We start from the raw sequence: 24114 nt of genomic DNA, 5'->3' as shown, positions 1-24114 counted from the left end.
ACAGAATGAGTCTATTTATGACGGAAGCTCCTGCACAATGAACAAAATATTCTACAATTTACACTTAAAATGTTCTATCGAAGTGTTTTTAAAACTAATCATCTGTATAATAAGCACTCCATTTTATGCAAAATAACTTCATGAACGACAAAGTAACAGGCATAACGCTAAATTGAACCTAAATTGTAATTCGGAGTGTACATGATGGCTTACTCTATAAATATGTTAACCACAATTTCCAGTATCGAAATTATCGATTTATTCTTTAAAATAGGATGGACTGAATTAGATAAATAGTTGCTGCTTGAATTGCTCGGATCAAGTGATAACCGTGGGTTCACTTCAAAATTTGGCTATCGAAGGAGAACTGAAGTCTGTAAGTTAGTGAGTAGGTTATAATGACGCGTCAAAAAATCTTCGCTTTACTATACATGGACAGAATAAAGGTAATTCCGCAGGCCTTTGATTACTCGAAACAAAGACTGCCCACACCTTTGAAAGCGTTTAATAACTCTGTAAATCAGAGGGCGTAATATAATACCTACTTTCTTAGTATTCACCAAAGTAACAACACTGCGTTCGATGTACATAACTCAAGGATTTTAGGATTTGGTAGCGCTGATGTATAACACTGTGATTGACAAGTCAGCATAAGAACAGACCCTATCCAGCACAAACAAAAAACTATAACAGAGCTTACCGTTATTTCCTCTTAAAAAGGTGTCTCCATATTTATTTTTTAATCTTCCATCAACATATTCTTCGGTATTTTCTAAAGCGATGTTCATGTAACCATCCAAACAAGCCAAAGTGCCTAAAGAAGTAGATTCGTAAACAATTGCGATGTTACATATAATATTCTAGATCTGAAAGTATACCTTTGTAGTCAATGCCAGAGTTTAGTTTAACGATAACAGTTTTACCCAGCACTGTGCTCAAGAAGTCACTGGGGGTTCTTGATGTTGAAGAGGACTCCATTACCGTGTTGTATTTCGAAGTTGGCTGAAAAGAATCATTTCCCTATCCTCGTTTTCTTTTAAAAGATTTAAAAAAGCCGAAAAAATTTCCTCAATCTGATTGGCTTTTCCATAGCAAATAAATCAGAAAATTGTTTACTGGTGTACTTTGGTATCTTATAAGAATTCATTCAAAGCGATAATGGCATAAGGATGAGCTTATGATCACAACTGTAGCTTATAGCATGTCAACATTATATTAGAGCTAATATAATTGTCTTACGGGAATCGTTTATTGATTTAGTTTGTCATCAAAACGGAAAGATTAAATAAATTATCGGAGGAGTTCTCTATAGCAAGGAAAAATTAAGTGACGAAAAGAAGCCGTCATTGGATTTTTTAATATTGTACGTTGGAGATTGGTATTAATGATACCAACCTAAAGGATCAGGTAGGCAGCAACACCGGCAGCTGCCATAACAAAAGCACTACTAGCTTGCATATTTTCAGCACCGTTACGATGTTGAGGTGAAGACGTAGCAGCAGGACTTGTCGCTCTGGACATACTAGAAGAAGATCTAGAGACAGCGCCTCCAGCGGTTGTAGTTGCAGGAGCCTGAGCGGCAGCCATATTATTATTGGAAGCAGATGTCATAGAGGAGGACTCGGTGGGCTCAGCAACAGAGGCGGAAGAGGATAAAGAATTGGCGTGAACACCACCCCACTTGTTCTTCTTCCATTTTTTATCATCATCGTCATCATCATCATGATGTTTATTCTTATGATACTTGCCATGCTTCTTGTTGTATTTCTTATTATCTTCATCGTCATCATCATCTTCATCATCGTCATCATCATCCTTGTCATCGTCATCATCATCATCATCATCATTATCGTATTTGCCCTTATGGTGATAGTAATGGCCATCATCACCCTTACCATAATGTTTACCATTATACTTATCAACTTTCCAGTGAGAATTATCCTTTAAGAAAATTATCATTCAGTAACGGCATGATTTTGCAATGTTAAAATTACAGATAATCTTACTTTATCATGTTTCCATTCAGAAGGCTTGTTGTTCCAGTCATGTTTGTTATCCCAAGAGGGGTTATCGTTCCAGGAAGGCTTGTAGTCCCAGTCGGTAGGTTGACTTACCCAAGTTCTGGTACGGGTCACAGTTTGTACAACGATAACGGGAGGTCTTGTTTCAACTTGAATACCTGGTGCATTCAAAATAGGTGCTGCTTGATATCTGTCCGTGGCAGCTAATGTAAAGAGGGCGCAATTTTTTATTCGTTAACGTATCTATTGTAATTCTTTGTGGTGTCAACAATACCAGGACTTACAAACTGCAGTAGCGAAAGTGGCAGCAGAGAACAAAAGATTGATTGTCTTCATTTTTGCAATTATATAGGAAATTTTTTTCTTTTTGATGTAGAAGAAAGATGAGCTTTTTTCAGCAGAAGATGAGATCTGCCACATTTATAACCAGGTATTTATAAGTAAATGGTTTTCGAATATTTCGGGAAATTTTACTTTCAAGCAAAGCAGCCAGTTTTGAAAGTATTCACAACATAGCGCTTCGGAATAATTGGGTTGCTATTGTAATATTATCCTCAACTGTTCAAAACAGCATTCCGCAAGCACTGTTAACATTGAAGAAAACGAGCATACCATCCGTAAAGCACAAAGAAAAAGGTTTCAGATCGAAATAATGACCAATAGCTATAACGCTCACAATAGAAGCGACTGTCCCTGGATATTCGAGACTTACGCTCGAGCGACATTCAAGACTGTCGATTCAGTAATATTGTATATCGTTTGGAATCTCTTTTTCCTGATCCGACAGTCTCTTAAAATGGTAACCATATTTATCCCTTGTCGTGATCCATGGGTTGAGGTAGATGAAAAAGTTAAATTTTAGCCGACAAACTCTATCTAGCTTGTTTGGCTAAATCGATAATCCCCTCATAACATATAGAACCACCATATTCGGTTAAAATAGTTCGCTGACTAAACCAATTGTTAACTGTATTCACACAGCGAGAAGCTTCGGTTTTAATAACTTTACATAATACAAAAACTACTGCGAGCTCGAGCAATCAACACTTTAGACTCACGTCTTACGAGTCTGTAAAAACACTTCTAAATCTGGGAAAAGCGAGCAAAATTTTCCAGAATCGGACAAATTATCTAACAAGTTTAATGTTTTCCAATACCTCTTTCAACAGTCGTTCTTTAAGCAATCAGCACATGGGTTTGAAGCCGCCATCAATGAATGACTTCAAAGCAGAATTCGATCTTGAAAGCCTCATGGCCGAAGCTAAAGCCCTTATGAACAAGAAGGATGAAATTGAAAAGCAACTACGAGATTTAAATGAGTCTTTGGAATCAACAGGTGCCGGTATGAGCGAACCACTTATTGATAATGCCGGATTTCCTCTAGCAGAACTCGATATTCACGCTATTCGCATAAACAGAAATGCTGCTATTCGTTTACGCAACGATCATCGAGCCGTCATGAGTGATGTGGAAAAGGTTTTGCACAAAATTCACGAAGCAAATAGACGGAAAAGAGAGAATGATTCACAACAAAACGCTTCCTTATCCACTGAAAAGAATGAACTACAAAACAGCAAGAATACTGCCACCGTTGATTTATTGAACCAACAACAACAAGCAATTACAACGCCTCCTTTTGCTATTGTAAATGCTGTGGCACCTGACTCACCCGCTTATGAGGCTGGACTGCGTAGAAATGATAAAATCGTCCAATTCGGTCATGTGAACGCCAATAATCATGACCAGCTTCGAGCTTTGAATACTTTAGTGAGTACAAGTGAAAACCGACAAATACCAATTACTATTATGAGAGATTCCTCTAGCACGGTTCGGCTAATAGTGACACCTAGATCTGGTTGGGGTGGCAGAGGCACCTTAGGCTGTCATATTCTGCCTTTGTAACCACTTATCCCGACAAAAACTACCTTCGATGCCAATATGTTACTTTGTAAATTCCTTTTCTAGTTACATTGTTAAAAATATAAAATTACGCATCTAAAAGTAGTGTGAAGTGTTTCTTAGGCAATGACACTGAAAGCGTTGATAAGATTTCATGTAGCCAAATTCTAATTCAGTACACTTTCGCATTTATTAAGATACCACCAAATGCATGTATGCAATAAAGATATTTTTTATAATCCTACATGAACGAAAACTTACAGATTACAATATGCTTTGTGCTATATTTAAAGTATGACTAATTCTGAAAAGTCTTGAAAGGGTAATGGGTTTGTGTATCATATATCTGAAATTCTTATTTCTGGCTGTTTTCGCGCTTCTCTACCATGACCTTCATACCATAACGCATGGGCAATGTGAGCGACACTTGATAGGTGATATCTTGATCTGGTACCAAGCTGAATTTATAATTCTTTGTTAGGAAAATGATAGCTATTAATGCCTCCAAAGTCGCTAAATGTTGGCCTAATATTCATATCAATAATATCGGTTAACTGTCAACTTTGTTTTCAAACAGTAAACATAATATGACATTACCTAAGCATACACGTGGTCCGGCATGAAAAGCTGGCCATTGACCCTGAGATTCACGTCGAAGTTCGCCTTCTCGCGTGATCCATCTTTCTGGTCTGAACTGTTTAGCATCAGGGCCCCATACCTTTTCAGAGCGACCTTGAGCATAAGGACACCATAATACATAATCACCTTTTTTTATATGCGTTCCATCAGGCCATATATCGTCATTTAGAGCGTATTTCTGATTCAAGGGAACCGAGGGATAATGTCGAAGCACTTCATAAAAGACAGCATGTGCATAAGTCATGTTTTTTATTTTCTCAAACAGGACCGGTGAGTCATTCAGGTCATCGTCATTAATGTGCTGATATATTTCGTCCAGCAGTTTCTTTTCGACTCGGGGGTGACACAACAACATATAGAAGGTCCATGAGAGAGCTTGAGCAGTCGTATCTCGGCCAGCAATAACAAAATTGAGAACAATATCGCGTAGTTCGTCGTCGTTGAGCAGTTCACCATTATGGTTACGAGCGTCCATAAATCTTGATAAAAGATCTTTATGAACCTCACCTGCTTCTAATTGTCCTCTGCGTTTTTTGGTTACTTCACGTGCGAAACCGTCGACTACACTTAAATGCTCGCTCATGCTTGCTTTCCAAGGCATCACCAAACCCATAATACGCTCTGTTGCTGGCCAAATAGGATTAACAAAACGTAAAAATGTATTTTTCTGTGCTTCATCGAAGGCTGCTGCGAAAGGTACCTTGCCTTTAGTTTGTAAAGCTTTTAATTCAACACCGAAGCCAAGCATAATGAATGAGTCTAGCGTGAATCTGAACATAACGTCATGAAAATCAACTACTTCATGATTTTCGGCTGCTTTGTCCCAAATCGACTCTTGCATAGTCAATAGCTCTTGTACAAAGACGCTGTTTTTTGTCAAAAAAGAAAATGAATACTTTACTATGCATACTGTTTTGAAACATTCAATCTATTGTATTGGTGCTTTACTCAGTGAATTGGTCTCTGAAATTCTTTATGTTGAATATATGGCTAGCGGTTTTGCGCTGGTATTTCCATTCTTCACCATTGGCATTAAAAATGCCACCACCAAATAAATCCATCATTCCACTGTGGAATTCAGGGCCTTTGATATAATTCCCAAAATTCGCTATGATAGTATTAGAATGGCAATGTCAGTGTAATTATCAACTTTTTATTGTTTTACAGCATCTGTGCCATTTGTTTACTCTTCAAAATATGCTCAACATTTTTAGGATCAATGGTCCCAATATGTCTTGGGATACCTAAAGCAGACATTGTCCTGTATATAAATGAAGAGTTCAATAAGTACACCTTCTGTGTGCTAAGAGGGCAAGTTATGTCGTCTATAAGCTAAGTTTAGGCGCTTTATTTACAATGTAAGCTCATCTAAACGTGTGAATCCTTCAAGTAAAAAATCATGGATATGCATCAAGTACTCCATTAGAATTGGAAGGTTGCCAACAAGTGGCCAACCTGGTTGGGTTTTGATATCTGGTCTCTTCGAAGAAAAAACTGCTCTATCGTGATAAATGCATGCTAGAAGAGAAACTGTTGCTATCGCGCCAGTACCAATATGACGTGCTACGGATGCCATTACAATATTGCTGAAAAGAGAGTCGCAAAAGGTAATCACAGGAAAATAAGAGAATGAATTGAGCACTAAAGAGGAGTAGATTCTGCTTCAAGTTTATATATCAATTGTTCAACGGATAGTTGTACATTTCCCAAAAGAAGAAAATTGAAATATTGAATAACTTCAGTTCCCTGTGCGCAACAAAGACTGCTTCTCACAGACCGTCCCCATTCATTTTATTCTCCCCCTCGCTCAGTACAAACCATTATTTTCACATGTAAAGCTCTCATGAGAAGTTTGCGAATGAGACACGTGGAGTTCATCATTGCACTGATTTTAGGCCTAGTAACCAAATATTATTTCACCATAGTCATTATTTGAAACCTTGAGTTTTTGATTTACCAGTATCACCCCAACTAAAGATTACAAAACACAGTAAACTCGTCTGCCAAAGTCTCATCTTGTCAAAACCTGACAGTTTTACATTCTATAAACTTACTGTATTTGTAATAAATAAGCTTACTATAGTCCGTATCTTTCAAGTCGGTATTGCAAATCGAATTGTTTAGCTTCAAGAATACAAACTGGAGACGATAACCATTTAGCAATCCATTATTAAGCTGATACAGTAGGTATTTAAGATGCTAAGGCAAACATTATAATCATATCTGCTTCAATTGATCTAGTAACAATTAGCCTAGAATGTTGACGTTGGGAGATGAACGGGCAGCTGCGCCAGCAGCAGCTAACAGTACAATATTTTCTATACATTATGTCAGAATGGCAGTCTTTATAACTGTGGACTGTGATCCCGCATGAGTAGTATAGCTGCTACGTTACATTGCGAAAATTTTCATCTGTAGATATACTAAAACAATTGATTGGGATGTGCGTATTCGGCCTTTCATCATTGTTAATGCTCACTCGTTGATACCAAACATATGTATCAGCGTAAAATTTATGAAGAAATATGCCTTTTCGCATATAATAGCCTTTGTTCAATTAACTGAGTCTTGTACTGTGGTTGAATTTATTCATATTTATGTATGGAATTTCTAGCATAAACTTTGAAGCATGTCACTTGACTGAACTTTTTGATGAATGGGCTTTAAATTTACATATTGACTTGTGAAGACCAAAACTTGCAGGTCCTTTTTTTAACTATGAGGTTCTTGACAAATCAGTAAATATATGAGATACAAACTTATGAGTAATCTTATATTCACGAGAGCAAACATGATACTTGGTATAGTACTCATGTTTGGCTTATGAACAGAAAATTGCTTTAACTTAGGCATATGAGAGTATGATTATCTAGAATACCGGATTTTTCGGAAATGATTGATAGAGAAAGCGCCATTGAATTCTTTGAGTGCTTTGTCATAACCTATGATTGCAATGTGGCGGTGTCAACGATTAGTTGAAAAAATAAAGCATACTTTGAATGCCTCATTTTAATAACGATAGCCGGCTTGGCCATAAAAGTTCGAGTATCATTTTAGCCACTACCCAGAATAGGATATGCTGTGCATAGACATAGCGCCCTTAAATCCGGTGGACTGCACATGTTCTGTTGAATTCTAGGCACGGCGAAATGTAGTTATTGACGTTTGACAGTTGGCTAGACTACGATTATCCTTTTCTTACTATGTTGCACGTATTGTACCGTTTTTTTCTCTACAACCACCTCCTTTTCTCTTCGCTTACAACGTCATTTTAGTGAAACGTTATGCATGAAAAGCAAACTGTATCGCTTCACTATAGTCATTTATCAATCTATCATTTGGTATATGCACGTTTTTCTCACCAATGATCAGTTGAGTGACTCATGCTATGCAGCTGTATTGTATCCCTTGGAGCACTGAATTTTTCTGTTTCCCTGCGTTAGAAGGACCAACCTAACCGCAGTTTCAAAAAGGAATTTACTGGAATGGTCTAGAGATTGGGGACGCACGCCCTCGAAAACAACATGTTTGAAATAGTACAGTATACAGATCAGAAATAGCAAACAAACATAATGCTGCGTTTGAAAACGAATGGAAACAAATGGCATAACTGAATGTTCCTGTCGATATCATATTCATACTGAAGGATAGTTGTGTTTTTAATGCGTATGCATGATTGATTAAAGATGCTTTATGGGGGAGCGGACCGGGTCCATTTTTGAGGAAAGGGGCCGTATAGGTAATTATAAATAGGCGCTGACTACCGCTTCCGACTGCAACTTTGTACACTTGCAGCTTCCATGCAGGGGCAGAGGCAAAGAATGAAATTTTACTGCAAGCCCTTGCAGCCGACTTTTCTCGATTGTCGGATAGAAACATGTGCCAATAAGGAGAGAGATCTTTTTGCAATTCTCAATGAGAAAAGATTTGTTACCTAACGCTTACGATTTCTGTCTTACCCAGTTTTTGAGGACTGTCATTACATCAGAGCGACTTGTACCTGATACAAAGTCGGTAAAGGGTGTGTCTACAACAACATAGCACTGGACTTCTAAATTAAGGAGAAAAATCCGTGTATATAATGATAGACACAAGACATTCAATAAAGCAAAGTATTTTCCCAAGATGATCAGCAACAACGAGTTGAGTGCATCGGTTCCATCATGTTAGTCAGCACATGCATTTTTTAAAAGACTTTGAGAACTTTTCCTTGTTCTAGACACAAACGTCTATTGTCTGTGGCCCCTTACCAGAAAACTGGGTAACATTTGCTACACTCGCGTAAAATGCTGTGATATAGGGGGGGGAGGAGGAGGGGATGGGGCTTGAACGGTGCTCGATCTGACTGAAAAAGTTCATTTTCATTATTTGTCCAAGAAATGAGAAGTTTGACTATCACTAAGTACTTTAATCCTTCTTTTCTTCTAAGTCTTTCTAAATGAAATTTCAGTAATGATGTATAAACAAGTCATGAATTTTAATCAAAAGAGGAAAAGGGAGTGATATGCATGGAGAGTGTGCCGTTTTGTAAAGCGATGAAGAAAAAGGCGAAATCAGTTACTTCAGTGACACTTTATATCTTTCGTCTGAATGTCACAACTGCTACTGCTATATTCCTGTGTACACGAATGAAAATCGAACTACTTGACAAATGTGTAACAGAGAAATCCTAAGAAAGAAGATAAACCCTAAGAAAGGGAATAAATCGGATAATCTGCTTTACCTATCTTTGTTATATCTGACCAATTTTTGATAACCACACAGAGCTATCTTTACACACTGGCATAGTTGGTCTTTTTGTTTGATTTGATAATTAGGAAACACACGCACACTCTTTTCCCTAAATTGCCATAACGAGAAATATTTTCATCTTTTTTGGATTTAGACGGATTTTGACGCAAGAAAAAAAAAAAAAAAAAGGATGCTTGCTTTTTACTTGTTTTTTTTCTTTTTCTTTATTATCTTTCCTATCATTTTCTTAGTACCTTTTTAGTCTACAAAATCAAATAAAATGCGTTTGATACCTAGAGAATTAGATAAATTGCTGCTTCATCAAGGTAAACCCCTCTTGTTTAAATTAAGAAAGAGAATGTATTTAAACTCACCAACGTTCACTGACTCATATCCAATTTGTTAAATACACGCTTTTGAATTGACTTCTCTTCTAACAACAGTTGGGTACCTTGCTCAGAAAAGATTAGCTCGTGGAGTCAAGTTAAATCGCACAGAAGCCACGGCCCTTATCGCTTCTCAGCTGCTAGAATTTATGAGAGATGGATGTTATACTGTGTCGCAACTCATGGATATGGGGAAACAAATGCTGGGGAGACGCCATGTTATGACCGACGTTTTCCAGACGTTACATGAAGTACAAGTCGAAGGCACTTTTCCAGACGGCACGTACCTAGTCACAGTGCATGATCCAATCTGTACAGACAACGGCAATTTAGAAATGGCTCTGTACGGAACATTCTTTCCAATACCTACTGAAGAAAAGTTCCCCTTGCCTGACGATAAAATTGAAGATTATCATAAACCAGGAGCCATTATTGTAAAACCAGGAAAGATTGAATTGAATGTTGGAAGGAGGCGCATCTCACTTGCTGTCACAAACTTTGGTGATCGTCCAATTCAGGTATAGTGGGGAGAGAAAAAAAAGGAAAAAAAGAAACAGGTGTGTGCTGAATAGAAAAATTATAGATCTAATGCTATTTTTAATCTGCATATACGTATTTAGGTCGGATCTCATTATCATTTTATAGAAGTCAACTCGGCACTTCATTTCAACAGAGCTTTATCGTATGGTATGAGACTTGATATTCCAGCTGGGTCTGCCATACGTTTCGAGCCGGGAGATTTCAAAACGGTCACACTAGTAGAGATTGGAGGCCATAAGGTTATTACAGGAGGCAACAATATTGCATCAGGACCCGTCGACCTTATGCGCTTACCAGAGATCATCAACACTTTAGGTATCAAAGGATTCAAGAACGATTCCAAAGCGCCTCTTTTACCAGCACCTGAAACGAACTCTCTGGACAGGAAATACTATGCGGATCATTTTGGCCCCACGACAGGCGACCTGGTACGCTTGGGCGACACTGAGTTGTGGGCACGTGTTGAAATGGATTTCACAGTGTATGGTGATGAATGTAAATTTGGCGGCGGAAAAGTACTACGTGAAGGCATGGGACAAGCAACTGCTCGATCAGACGAAGAAGTGCTTGATCTCGTCATTACCAATGCAATGATTATCGATTATACAGGCATTTATAAGGCAGACATCGGTATTAAAAAGGGCATCATTGTGGGTATCGGAAAGGCGGGCAATCCAGATGTAATGGATGGCGTTACACCAGGCATGATAGTGGGCGCTTGTACAGAAGCCTTGGCAGGCGAAGGCAAAATATTCACAGCAGGTGGTATTGATTCCCATGTTCATTATATCTGTCCTCAAATGTGTTACGAAGTAAGTTAAAAAAGATGATGTCGATTCGATTGAATTCGAACATCCCATTTTAAGGTTTCTCTTAATGTGATGAGAAATGGGAGCAAGATTGTTTTAACAATTATTTCCCAAATTCACCATATTTGGTTGTAACCTGCCATATATAGGGATTAGCTAGTGGTATTACAACCTTGATCGGTGGAGGAACGGGTCCAAATACGGGTACCAATGCAACCACTTGTACGCCAGGCAATCATCATGTAGAAATGATGATGAAAGCTACAGACGATATTCCTTTAAACTTTGGTTTCACAGGTAAAGGCAATAGTTCAAACCAGGCAGAATTGGTCGAGCAGATTAGGGCTGGCTGTCTCGGTCTGAAATTACATGAAGATTGGGGAACTACACCTGCTGCCATCGATTCCTGTCTTCAAGTATGCGATGAGCTAGATGTCCAGGTTCGTCATCATCACTTTTTTTTTTTTTCTCGTCTAAAATAGTTCGTCTTTGTGAGACCATACTCCTCCTAACCCCGTCTATTTTTAGGCTACAATTCACACTGATACATTGAACGAAGCTGGCTTTGTTGAAACAACACTTGATGCCTTCAAGGGAAGAACCATCCATACTTACCACAGTGAGGGTGCTGGCGGAGGGCACGCACCAGACAGTAAAGTTTTAAACTTTTTCTCATGCTATTATTACGGTATAAAACTGACACAACACAATTGAAAATTGTATAGTTATAACGGTCTGTAGCGAGCCCAACGTTCTTCCTTCATCTACCAATCCAACGCGTCCATTTACTTGCAACACATTGGATGAACACGTTGACATGTTAATGGTGTGTCATCACTTATCCAAAACCATCCCTGAAGATGTCGCATTTGCTGAAAGTAGAATTCGAGCCGAAACAATTGCTGCTGAAGATGTGTTACATGATATTGGGGCTATCAGTATGATCAGTTCAGATTGTCAAGCTATGGGCAGAATTGGTGAAGTTATCCTTCGTACGTGGAAAACGGCTAGTAAGATGAAACAGCAACGAGGAAAGTTGCCTGAAGATATGGATGAGGAAGGCGATAATTTCAGAATTCGTAGATACATCGCCAAATATACTATCAATGTGTAAGTTTTCTTGTAGTCATTCGAATTTTGTCATTCTCTTCGTCAATTTAACAGATCTTCAAAAAGCGCCTTGGCTCATGGTATTGGTCACCTTGTTGGCTCTATTGAAGTCGGCAAAGTAGCTGATTTGGTTTGCTTCACACCAGAATACTTTGGTTCAAAGCCTGAATTGATATTAAAGGCCGGTATCATTGTGTGGGGTCAGATGGGTAAGTTTGCGGTCATTCAAGAATAGGAATGGGGCAGTGAGCGAAAATTAGAGGGAGGGAAACAACGCTTCATGCGGGACGGAATAAACAACCTCGGACGCAGATCTGGAATGCTGCTGAATTGGAAAACGGTATGGAAAATAGTGTACTGATGAATTTTGCTTTCCGTTATGTTAGGGGACGCGAACGGATCCATTCCTACAACCGAGCCTACCATCTCTCGACCCATGTATGGTGCTTATGCTTCAAGCTTATCGTTCTCTTGCATGGTTTTTGTCTCTCAATTGTCAATTGATGAAGGTGTCATTGAGAAATATAACCTGAGAAAGAGAGCGGAAGCAGTGAAAGGATGCCGTACTGTCACTAAACGGGACATGAAGTTGAATGACGCGATGCCTAAAATCACAGTAGACCCTGAAACTTACAGAGTACAAGCAGATGGGGTAGATTGTGTATGTGAACCAGCGACAACCCTACCATTGACCCAATCAGTCTATTTATTCTAATACCTCCAATTACACTATTACTATTTTTCTTTTTTTTCCATGACTTTTTTTTTTTTCTAATCGAAAAGACAAAAAAATCTCTTCATTATACCTATAGCACTTTCTTAATAACTCTTTATGTAATCACTTTGCTGAACCGTCTATATATGTAAATTTCTAATTGATACATAATACTTGCTAAAATACATTCACAAACCCTCCCAGATGATGGAAAAATCGAAATACGGTCTACATTTATGTCTATCATTGTTTTAGACGCGTTGAAGCTTCCATATTAAGGCATCTGTTTTATCCCCATTCGAATTTTAACTTTTTTATATGAATATGGGATCATCCTATTCCTGTCTTGACGCATGTTTGAGGTCGTTCTCAGGAAGTGACAAAGGTGAACATATAACATTTTCAAGGATTATAATACAGCTAACAAGGATGCAGATACCCTTCGATGGTTTAATTTCAGTCAAAAGCTCGATCAAAGATTACCGATTGCTCAGTAAGATAAACATTGTTCATCGTATCAACCATAGACATGTTTCTGGTAGTATACGAGTAGTAACCGAGCATGATCTGATCGAGCAAGCTTTTATTCTTTTTCAAGCAGCGCGACTGCTGTAGTATAAACAACTTTTATTTTGGTTGTATATTTGTTTCCTGCTTTATATTTTTGTTTACTCTTTGTGAAAACGAGTAATAGGAGTAGAAAGACTAACAGAGGTCTTTAGAATCGAACCATATTTTTTACTCCTATTTAGTTTAATCAGTCGCCTAGCAAGAGGTGTCCTCGTTTAGTCAAACGAAGAAAAGTAGAACCAAAGGTTAATGTGACTTCTGTTTCATTCGTGAGTTTCTTTTTCGCTCACAAAAAAAAAGTTTCACTATGTTATTCGGCAGGTGAAAGGGGATCTTCCACTATACAGTAGTTGCCCGCGCAAAATACAAAAGAGCGGGCAAAAAAGAGAAAATTTTGGGCCTCCAAAAAAAAAAAAGAACCAACCGCACGCGGATAAAGGGAACTGGAGACATACAGTAACATTGTCCAGGTTAAGGGCTCGTAGTCACAAAAGGCAGGTTTTTGGCGGGACTACCACTTGCTAAATGAACTACGATCAGGGGATCTTCATAATGCAATGTGTTTCTTGCTTCACACAGAGCGATATCATTTTCAAAAAACTGGCTTTTTTTGTCTCCTATTTTTTTTTTTTTTTGTCTACTGTTTTCTTTTCTAGTCAATGTTCTTTTTATAGATCTTTTCTACGTTGTTTTTTCCACCGGAGATAGAAGTTCGATCCATAAGTAATTCAAAACCCGATGTCCTAAAATCATATAAGAGTTGTATCAAGACGGGTAAACTAAAAATCCCCTGAACGTTTTTTATTTTCTTTTCTTTCTTTCTTCTAGCAAATCACTTTAAAAATTGTAACAGGTTATCAACTATGTGTTCACGCTTCACAGAGCATTTCAACTTTGACGAAGCTATTAGTTTTGGGCATTCAGAATCTAGATCAACACTATCATCAGCTTCAGAATCCGTGTTTTCCTCTTCTTCAGAAACGCTGAATACGAGACTCTCAGCAGAGTGTATCAACACAGTCACTACACGAGCCTCACTCAAGAACTCTGCTTGTACTACATCCTATATATCCGTTATTCAAAACGAAGAGCTCGCATTACCGGCGCCAGCAACCAAAACACCTATCAAAAAGAAACTGAAACGTTTCTTGACTCTTCGCAGTAAAAAGTCAAGTTGCAGTACGAGTAGCAGTAGTAGCAGTAGTAGCAGTGAAAATGGCAACAACAGCAGTTAATCTGTTTTATGCATACGCTCGTTACACAACAGAACGACAGTCTAGACTCTATACAATTTTGTTAATTACAACGCGTCATTCTTAAATGACGATATACATATACAACACCTTATTTCTCGTTTCTCAATCCTTATATACCCCCTCCTCGTTTTTACTCGTATCTTATACTTGTTAATTTAATTCTCATCTTTTTGTAAATATTAGTATTAATTGTAAATGACAAGAACAGCCATTTTTATGAATAAACGAAGCTTATTTCCTTTCTGTTACCATCCAGAACCTTATCTTGCTATCCTGTAGTATAATGTTTGATCCAACCTGCGAGGAATCAGTCACATTCAAAACCATGACATTGTCAAAAGGGGATCTCCTTTTTTTTCAGTATGAAACCTCTAAGACCAAGCGGAGAAAAGCATACGTCGTCATAAAGTGTATCTGAGAAAGAGAAATAAGCCCAGCTGGTTTTTTTTAAGCACAGTAATGCTTTGAATAAAAATTCTTAAAGTCTAAAATGGAAAATCTGTCCTAGATAGAGGCAGGAGCGGACCCAAGCATTAGCATAAAAAGGTAGTCATTTTTGCTAATTGATTTCTGTCTCAGAATCATGTTCTATGCCGCCCTGGGATACAAAGCGCTTTTCGTCATTAAAGGAAGCAATAAACCGGGTAACTATTGGTCAGGTTGTGGAATGGAAATTAGCCTTTTTTTTTTACAAGGTACCGCATGCAAATCTTCAATAAGGTTACAGTCCTTTGCTTGCTGGCTTGCAAACCATGGATGAGAAACCAAAAAGGAACAAAAAAGGAAACAAAGATCTGCGCAGTCAACTGAAGCTCTTTTTGTATCAAAGTTGAGCATTTTGCCGTTTCTGCGACGGCTGGAAGTATTAAATACAAGCAAGACTATCTAACCCGTTATATTACTAATTTGTTTTGCTAGAAACTGTACAGTTAGAAAAATAATGTTTATCCTGAACAGCTTTCTTCCAAACCTTTTTTTTTTTTTTTTTTTTTTTTTTTTGCACTCTAAAAGAAAAAGAGAACCATAAGCTTATCTGTAGTTTGCATGGTTCGTTTGCATTTAAAATCAAGAAAATACGTTGTCGATCAGCTTCAATCTGCCCTTGAAGGCCATCATTAATTTATTTATTAGCTATCTTGTCTTTCATACAAACGATAAGAACAGTCAGTCTAAGGGGATCCTAAAAGATGTTTTACTTCAATTGAAACAATATGGTCAGGGTAGTTTCTGCTCTTTTGGTCGCACACCGGTAACTCTTCTTCTACGAGATCGCGTAAACGGTAATACATGATTGCTACCCCATTTTATGAGCTTTGGTATGATTCAACACAGATTGTCCATATGCAAAATCTGCAATTATTGGCTCGCTCCTAAAGCCATCTTAATTACATTCTAGCTTATTTGAATACAGGACTAAGAAAATTTTCTGTCAGCTTAGTTTGAAATTCTGGCCTCTTTTAAGATTGCTTATCTAGCAAACAGAAAAAGGGTCCTTTCTTCAAAGAAAGAAGCGGTGGCTTACCCTTCCGGTCCACCAGCAAAAAAAAAGTGACGTTGCTTTTTGAGTATTAGTTGGCTCCTGTTAGAAGAGATAACATTTGAACAAACCGAATAAAATTTTGAGATAAATTACTAACAAAATTTGACTAAACATTAGTAGTTGATTGAGTGTAATTGTAAGTATATAAAAAAATGTCAAAATCTCACTCTTTTTACCTTGCTGATGAGTTGTAAATTATTTCGCTTCAAACTATTCATCCAAATGCAAACATCACCTACCTGTTTGATTTGTGAAGGCTCTCATCATGGCGATATTTATTGTAGCTTTCTATAAGCTGACAATGAAATCTTTCACCAACAAAAGCTTGCGATTCAGATGTTGACACCATCCAATCATACACTATAACTCTATACACTATGTTTTACAATATATAACAACAATTTTTAACTCTATCCTTAGTCATTAGAAGCAGATAGGAATCATACATATCATAAGCAAAAAGGGTTCGATGAAATGTAAGAGGCTGCTTTTAGGTAGCATAAATTGAATGCTCTACATTCCCCAGAGATTCGATATTAGAAGTAAGAAGGCCATTGGCTTTCCAAAGCTTCTGATTTTATGACATCATTATCCGGTACAAGCGCAAGTGCGCTTAAGCCGATTTGAAAACGGCAAAAGCAGGCAAGTGCGAATGGAACAGAAAGTGTGCGCTAACAGTTCTGTGCAACATGTATAAAAAATACCTTACTACAAAACTTTGTCCAGCTCTCATGAAAGTCCCTCAACAAGCGCGAAGAGCTCTTCTGATGACAACATTCATTGTGTAATCAAGTGTATCGCTTGTAATATACGACATAATACGTCCATAGTATCCTTATCAAAATAATAAATGCATATAACAGGGCTCAAATCAAAAACAGTTAAGAGCTTCACTTGGGATAAATATTTTTCAATAGGCTTTTAAATTGTGCACTGAACATTAGATTGATTGAGCAAATGTATTTCAGAATGACTGACAGATTTATTTGCCAGCCCGCTATGAAGCTTCAAATGTGGCTGAGGCAACATTATTCTAAGGAGGTACTGTTTGCTTTTAAGCTATTCTTCGATTATTAGTATATTTTTTAATATAGTTTTGTAAATCAGAACTCCCAAACTTTACTTGGTTATCTGTCATTAAATTTCCAAAAAGCTCTATCCTACTCTATCAAATCTTTTATCCAATTTGTCTAATCTTTAGCGAAAAATAAACGTAGTGCACTTTTTCTATCCAATCAAACATTGATAAAATCCTTCTTTCACTTTCTGGGATATTCCAGTTGAAAAAAGTTTATTCCAAGCTTTAAAAAATATAGCTCTAAATTTTCTGTTTTTTAAGTTATTGTTTTCTTCCTCTAATTATCGTTCGTCATGTCTGTCGTTGTAAGTAACCGTATTTAAGGTCACACTTTTTGTCCATAAAGCCACGAGAAAATAATCTAATCAATATTGTTCACGATCCTACAGGGTATTGATCTCGGTAATCTTCAAACAGTTATTGCTGTTGCCCGTAATCGTGGTATCGATGTTATCTGTAACGAAGTCTCTAATCGTGCCACTCCGTAAGTACCCTTTTTAGATTCAAATGATAGTTATTTTTTATAGGCAACATCAATGTTGTGGATATAATGAAAATAGCAGGATATAAGAAATACGTGAGTCGGGTTGCATTGACATTTTCCTATCATTTTGTGTTGGAATAATAGTTCCATTGTTTCTTTCGGTTCTAAGCAAAGATTCCTCGGTGAAGCTGCTAAGACCCAAGAAATTAGTAACGCTAAAAACACCATTGTCAGTTTAAAGCGTCTTATTGGTCGTACTAATGAAGATCCCGAAGTTCAAGAAATTGAAAAGAACTTCATCATGGCCGAATTGGCTGATGCCAACGGTCAAGCTGGTGTTAAGGTAAGGAAGAGAGGAAAATATTCCCTTTTTTTTTTCTGATGGTGGAATCATATAAATTTGCAAGTAGAAGGTTAATAACATTTATATAATCAGGTCAACTACCTTGGTGAAGAGACCGTCTTTTCAAATGTTCAACTCCTTGCTATGTATCTCAACAAGATCAAGGATATCACCGCTGTTGAGCTCAAGGGTCCTGTTTCTGACTGTGTCATTGCTGTCCCTGGTTGGTTCACCGAAGTTCAACGTCGCGCTGTCCTTGCCGCTGCTGAAATGGTTGGCTTGAATCCTTTGCGTATTGTCAACGATTTAACTGCTGCCGCTCTCGGTTACGGTATTACCAAATTAGATCTTCCTGAAGATAAGCCCAGAAATGTCGCTTTTGTCGATATCGGTCACTCTTCTTATTCTTGTCAAGTCGTCTCCTTTTTGAAGGGACAACTTACTGTTCGCGGTAGTGCTTACGATGAACACTTTGGTGGTCGTGAATTTGACGCTGTTATTGTCGAAAAGCTTGCTGAACAATTCAAGGAAAAGTATAAGATCGATGTTTACACCAACAAGAAGGCTCTTTTGCGTCTTCGTGTTGCTGCTGAACGTTGCAAGAAGATTCTTTCAGCCAACCCTCAAGCTCCTGTTAACATTGAATCCATTATGGATGACCGCGATGTTTCCACTTTAGTCAACCGTGATGAATTCGAAGAATGGGCCGCTCACTTATTCACTCGTACTGAAACAGTTTTGGCCAAGGCTCTTGAAAGTGCTGGCATGAAGGCTGAAGAAATCGACTATGTTGAAATGGTCGGTGGTACTACTCGTATCCCTGCTATCAAGGCCACCATTTCCAAGTTCTTCGGTAAGGACATCTCCACTACTCTTAACCAAGATGAAGCTGTTGCTCGTGGTGCTGCTCTTCAATGTGCCATGTTGTCTCCTGTCTTCAAGGTCCGTGAATTCCGTGTCAACGATATCTGTAGCTACCCTATCAAACTCACCTGGGAAGCCACTCCTGAAGAAGAAGAAACTGAAATCGTTTGCTTCGACAACAACAACTCTATTCCTTCCACCAAGATCTTGACTTTCTTCCGTCGTGAACCCTTCACTTTACAAGCTGTCTATGCTAAGCCTGACGAATTACCTCGCGGTATCAACCCTTGGATCGGTCAATACACCATCAAGAACGTTCAACCCGTCAATGGCGAACCTGCTCAAATCAAGGTCAAGGTTAGATTAAACATTCACGGTATTTTTACCGTTGAATCCGCCTACACTGTCGAAGAAAAGATGGTGGATGAAGAAAGCAAGAACAAGGACGGTGAAACTGAAGTGAAGAAGGTCAAGAAGCTTGTCAAGACAGCTGATCTTCCTGTTAGCACCGGTAACACTGCCATCTCCAAGGAAATTATCAACGAATATACCGAAAAGGAAAGCCAAATGTATGCCAATGACAAGCTCATTGCTGCTACTGAAGCTGCCAAGAACTCTCTTGAAGAATACGGTTACGAAATGCGTGACAAGATCATCGGTCCTCTTTCCGATTATATTGATCCTAGCGTCAAGGATAAGTTTGCTGACGATCTCAACGCTGTTGTTGATTGGATTTATGATGAAGGTTACGACGCACCCAAGTCTGTCTATGTTGAAAAGTTGGATGCTCTCAAGAAGATTGGTAACCCCGTTGTCGAACGTTACCGCGAAGCTGAAGAACGTCCTCATGCTGAACGCAGTCTCCGTGACACCATGCAACGTTTGACCCAAGAAGCTTTAAGCAATGACGAAAAGTACTCGCATATTCCTGCTCATGAAAAGCAAGATATCGTCGAACGTTGTGAACGTGCCGGCAGATGGATGGACGAACAAAAGGCCAAGCAAGAAAAGATGGCCAAGCATGAAACTCCTGTCTTATTCAGCCGTGATATCAAGAAGGAAGAAGAAGCTATTATCTTCTTTGCCAACCCTATCTTGAACAAGCCCAAGCCTGCCCCTAAACCTGAAGAACAACCCGCCGCTGCTGGTGATGCTGAAAACAATGCTGATGCCGATACCCCTATGGACGACAATCAGGAAAACAAGGAGGACGATAAGGATAACAAGAAGAAGGACGATATGGACATTGATTAAGAGGTTTCATGCTTGTAATAGATTTTTTAAAGTTTTTATGATACATTTTATATTTTGTTTTCCCTTCATATCTATTTCGTTCGTTATTATACATATATATTAAACCCTCCTCACATCTTTCCTCGTGTATTCTATGATTGGAGAAAAAAGGAAACACTCAAAGAGACTAGTTCATTGTAACTGTCGCCTTTATTTGTTTTAGCTTTTTTGTTAATAAAAAAAAAAAAATTAGAATGAAAAAAAAAAAAGAGAGAGAGTTATCTTGGAATTATCAGTGAAAAAAGAAAAGATGAAATGTGGGTTGGGTTGCGACGATGTCACCATCCTTTGGGTGCTTCTCGATATGCCAATAATGATCATTTGGTATTTTCACAGAATAACCATTGTTTGTTAACCTATGATGACAGTGTGTATATATGGCTTACTTCTGGAATGCTTTTTCTTCTGACAGCAGAGGTTGCTGTCCTCCCTCTTCCTTCTCAGCGTAAGCTGGCGGTTGTTCTTTCTCTTCATCCTCCCTTTGTACTGCAGGAATTTGTTCATATGTTTCGACTGCAGCACTAGTGATTAGGTAGCGAATAGCTAAGCACATGCATAAGACAAAGGCAAAAATGATACCACCAATCAAACCTTCCATGCCTGTGGTGTTCTCATTCCACCAGTTCCTTAAATCAAAACTATGACAGCTAGGGCAGTCCACAACAGAAAAGGCTGTTTGCAATAGAAGACAACGAAAGGAAAAAATGAGTCAAGTAATCAATCAAGCGTTTGATCGAGATTGATCATCGTTACCATTATCAGCTTCAACTATGGCAGGCCCAGGTAGCATGAAACCGGTGAGAGGATCGATGGACCATTTAATGAAATCACCATTATCAAATACATCCAAAATTTGCTGGCCAGCTTCCGTTTGCACTACCTTGAGCCCGTTTACTTCTGTTATCACTTCCTTCACATTGATCCTGCGGAAAGTCATACCATCATCTGTCTTCAGTTCATCCAAGACACTTGCTGTCACTTCTACCGTAACGAGCCCAGTATCAAAAGAATCTGCTAGTATCGCAGCATCTTCTTCTGAATTGATCACTAATTTATCAGGATTGGATGCCACTTGGGCTTCAACTTCTATATTTGAAACACCAATATCAAAAGGTTGACCGTTACACATTAACTAAAAATGTCCCAATAGTGGGGTTAATCATGCTTTTTCTTTTGTCTTTCAAACGCTTCTCCTTGAATATCCATCATTCACTTTACTTGATTGTCGACGACATCAAAAGTAACTTTCACAGCCATAATACGTTCAGCTAAGAGTGAGCCATCGTCGTCGACAAGATCATCTATTCTAGTCACTGTTACAAAAAGACGCTCATCTCCATTTGCATTCAATGTATTTTCAGCCAAGTCAACTGATGTTACAGATAAGTCTTGAATGGGTGCTGCGATTGTAACGTTTGCTAAAGCTAAAGTACAACACATATAAAATGTTAATACAATATTAAGGTTTTCCGCTCTGTTGAGTTGAACGAACCGAGTAATGAGGCAACTGTGAGCAATCTCTTGACTGAGAATTTCATTTTTTGTTCTATGCTCAAACCGAAAGATATGATAAAAGAGAGAAAATAGGGAGAAATCAAAGAAATCTAATTTAATTTAAAAAGGAGGGTGTGAGGAAAGCAAATGAACAATGACCAATCATGTCTATTTTCAATTCAATTTTGCCGCTTCGGCCTTATGCAAGCTCATTGTTTGAAAGAAAAAAAGCCTTCGGTGAATATCTCCAAACTATGGCTTTGCCAAGACAGCATTTGAATCAACTTGATAGAGTAAAACGTCTTCTTTCGATAAGAGTAAGATATTACAATAAAATGAGTTTCTTCGAATAATTAAATCCTGCCTGAAAATACATCGAATAAAAAACCTGGTATTGTCTAATGAAGTGGTGGTTATTATTTATGAACCCACTTTTTGCTCCTTTTCTTGAGGTTTATTTATAGACAATCCCACTTTAATATCATTCCAGATTTCTTCAAGCCATTTGTTATTTTGAATATATGCTTACCGTTCTCCCAATATTTCTTTTGCCTCTTCTTTTGTTAGAGCAACTGTACTCTGTAAAATTCTAAAGTATTTCAACCTGCTTTGAAAGCAATGGATAAACAATCCATAAGACCATATCGATATTGTTGAATTCCGTAGCTTTTAAAATAGTTGAAAGAGAACTAGGAGGAGCAAATGAGTATGTTGCGGCAACTGCTAAAAAGTAGTTGAATTTTACAAATAAATATCCAAGTGAAGAAAATCATGTTCATCAACAAGATAAAGCTGGCCAATGCCGCAAAAGTAGGGCGTTTAGCTGGTGAAATTAGTGAGCGTCCTGTCCAGAGATAAACGGAAAAGCTCAAAGAAGATAAAGAATGGAATAAAGTAGGAGAAGCTAAACCAACTTGATCAATAGAGCCAACTCTCACAAGTTTCATCTTCTCACTTTTTATCGCGAATATCCCAAATATGAGTAATGGATCTATTGCATTCCCAGCTCTCAGTGTACAAAGAGAGCACTGTTCATGAGTTTTTGAGATTAAATGTAATTTTTTATTCACACGATTGAGCACTGTACCAGCCGCGAGAAACAGTGATACAAAACTGAAAGATCGGTTGAAATGGATTCTGAAATGAAATACAAGTGATAAAACTACAATGAAAGCTGTGCATCTGTTTAAACATCAATAGGAGGCATTGTAGTGGATGCTCGACAAAAGGAACACCTGCGGTTGTGCTGCCTTCATCTGGAAGATCTGTATCTTACACTATATTGGGGCGCTACCTCGGTTAAATATGTCTTATCTATGGAACTTCAAAATCCTCAATAACTATGGGTGAAATGGGCAAAGTTACTGAGCTGAAGGGTCATTACATAGTAATGAATAATACGTCTATTAGCGCCGCACTGCCAAAGAATTGATCAGTTCATTGTCGCGAGAGGATATGTCTCCTCCTTAGTCCCAAGGTGTGAATTCATCTGAGCAGTTTTCTGGAAAAAATAAACCATAATGTTAAGCGCAGTCAATTCGAAGCTACCAAGGGTTGGGCTACTAGAATTGCCGAGACTTCTAACTAAGTTTTATGTCATCCTTTTACAGTTATTACATCGACAGAACGTAACCGTCAACGTCTGGCCTACACATCAATTTTAAAGTTATTGCAAATCAAATTTTTGAAGAACCAGCAAATGGAGAACATGTAAAGCAATGATTGATCAAGCAACTAGAAAGCCAACATAAGTTTTAACAAATACACTCAACTTGTATGAAGAACAAAAAAAAAAAGAACTTCCTCCCCGCCCCATACTTTGCAATGGTAGACTTTACAATGAATTAGAGTACTTGGCTGAACTTTTTGATGCCTTTTCATTATCTCAGCTAATAGTGTCGGTGAAAGCTGTCTTAAACAGATATTTAAGCTCTACTGATGAGAATATCCCCAGTTCCCTTCTCCCGCACCCTCGACTTAATATCATTTGTTTCAAATCGTATAAAGATTGTATAATTCTTATTACGTGTTCTATTGCTTAAGTGACTTAAAAGCGCAGCAGCATGGTTAATTCATCGTTGTTAGGTTCCACGATGAGTACGGCATTCAAGTGTTGAGCTCACACTAGCGTACGACAGAAGAAAGCCTTATTAGGGCCTTTTATTACCTGAAAGATAACTTGTTCAAATTGTTACTCTTCAGTTATACCGTTAAAGCGTACGGATTATATTTACTCAAAACAACAAACTTTTGTTTTGAATTGGATTTGTCTTTATTGTGGAGGATATTACAGAAAATGACAAATGTTTTCGTTTTGCTTGATTTAAATAGTAAGTAACAAA

General features: G+C 38.0%; 8 protein-coding genes across 8 annotated transcripts; 4 read left to right on the top strand and 4 right to left on the bottom strand.

The window, feature by feature from the left end:
* Positions 1 to 602: 602 nt before the first annotated feature.
* On the bottom strand, positions 603 to 978 carry BDF20DRAFT_911479 (U6 snRNA-associated Sm-like protein LSm6; the record flags this gene model as incomplete). Its single annotated transcript, XM_053083824.1, has 3 exons — positions 603 to 631; positions 701 to 814; positions 879 to 978. 3 exons carry the CDS (start codon positions 976 to 978, stop codon positions 603 to 605), a joined length of 243 nt encoding a protein of 80 aa, XP_052938172.1.
* Positions 979 to 1087: 109 nt separating this feature from the next.
* Positions 1088 to 2802, bottom strand: BDF20DRAFT_384915 (uncharacterized protein). The gene is made up of 3 exons (XM_053075332.1): positions 2306 to 2802; positions 2007 to 2224; positions 1088 to 1941 (listed from the first exon to the last, which is right to left on the bottom strand). Exons 1-3 carry the CDS (start codon positions 2439 to 2441, stop codon positions 1396 to 1398), a joined length of 900 nt encoding a protein of 299 aa, XP_052938171.1. The 5' UTR covers positions 2442 to 2802; the 3' UTR covers positions 1088 to 1395.
* A 470-nt stretch (positions 2803 to 3272) lies between these two features.
* BDF20DRAFT_817082 (uncharacterized protein) lies at positions 3273 to 3923 on the top strand (the record flags this gene model as incomplete). Its single annotated transcript, XM_053077223.1, has 1 exon — positions 3273 to 3923. One exon carries the CDS (start codon positions 3273 to 3275, stop codon positions 3921 to 3923), a length of 651 nt encoding a protein of 216 aa, XP_052938170.1.
* A 352-nt stretch (positions 3924 to 4275) lies between these two features.
* On the bottom strand, positions 4276 to 5816 carry BDF20DRAFT_905316 (cytochrome P450; the record flags this gene model as incomplete). The annotated part of the gene is made up of 4 exons (XM_053083146.1): positions 4276 to 4445; positions 4518 to 5425; positions 5508 to 5667; positions 5747 to 5816. 4 exons carry the CDS (start codon positions 5814 to 5816, stop codon positions 4276 to 4278), a joined length of 1308 nt encoding a protein of 435 aa, XP_052938169.1.
* Positions 5817 to 9825: 4009 nt separating this feature from the next.
* BDF20DRAFT_905315 (urea amidohydrolase alpha subunit) lies at positions 9826 to 12850 on the top strand (the record flags this gene model as incomplete). The annotated part of the gene is made up of 7 exons (XM_053083145.1): positions 9826 to 10194; positions 10297 to 11028; positions 11175 to 11465; positions 11554 to 11677; positions 11751 to 12135; positions 12202 to 12344; positions 12522 to 12850. The coding sequence occupies 7 exons, from the start codon at positions 9826 to 9828 to the stop codon at positions 12848 to 12850; spliced, it is 2373 nt and encodes a 790-aa protein (XP_052938168.1).
* Positions 12851 to 14283: 1433 nt separating this feature from the next.
* BDF20DRAFT_833879 (uncharacterized protein) lies at positions 14284 to 15094 on the top strand (the record flags this gene model as incomplete). The annotated part of the gene is made up of 2 exons (XM_053078689.1): positions 14284 to 14599; positions 14907 to 15094. 2 exons carry the CDS (start codon positions 14284 to 14286, stop codon positions 15092 to 15094), a joined length of 504 nt encoding a protein of 167 aa, XP_052938167.1.
* Positions 15095 to 17587: 2493 nt separating this feature from the next.
* BDF20DRAFT_911473 (heat shock protein 70 family) lies at positions 17588 to 20239 on the top strand (the record flags this gene model as incomplete). The annotated part of the gene is made up of 4 exons (XM_053083823.1): positions 17588 to 17599; positions 17684 to 17778; positions 17923 to 18121; positions 18215 to 20239. The coding sequence occupies 4 exons, from the start codon at positions 17588 to 17590 to the stop codon at positions 20237 to 20239; spliced, it is 2331 nt and encodes a 776-aa protein (XP_052938166.1).
* A 421-nt stretch (positions 20240 to 20660) lies between these two features.
* Positions 20661 to 21718, bottom strand: BDF20DRAFT_816653 (uncharacterized protein; the record flags this gene model as incomplete). The annotated part of the gene is made up of 3 exons (XM_053077174.1): positions 20661 to 20950; positions 21032 to 21410; positions 21497 to 21718. 3 exons carry the CDS (start codon positions 21716 to 21718, stop codon positions 20661 to 20663), a joined length of 891 nt encoding a protein of 296 aa, XP_052938165.1.
* Positions 21719 to 24114: the final 2396 nt, after the last annotated feature.

This window comes from Mycotypha africana, assembly GCF_025528875.1.
Source record: "Mycotypha africana strain NRRL 2978 chromosome Unknown BDF20scaffold_3, whole genome shotgun sequence".
Lineage (NCBI taxonomy): Eukaryota > Fungi > Mucoromycota > Mucoromycetes > Mucorales > Mycotyphaceae > Mycotypha > Mycotypha africana.
This window is presented reverse-complemented; position numbering and strand designations above follow the sequence as displayed.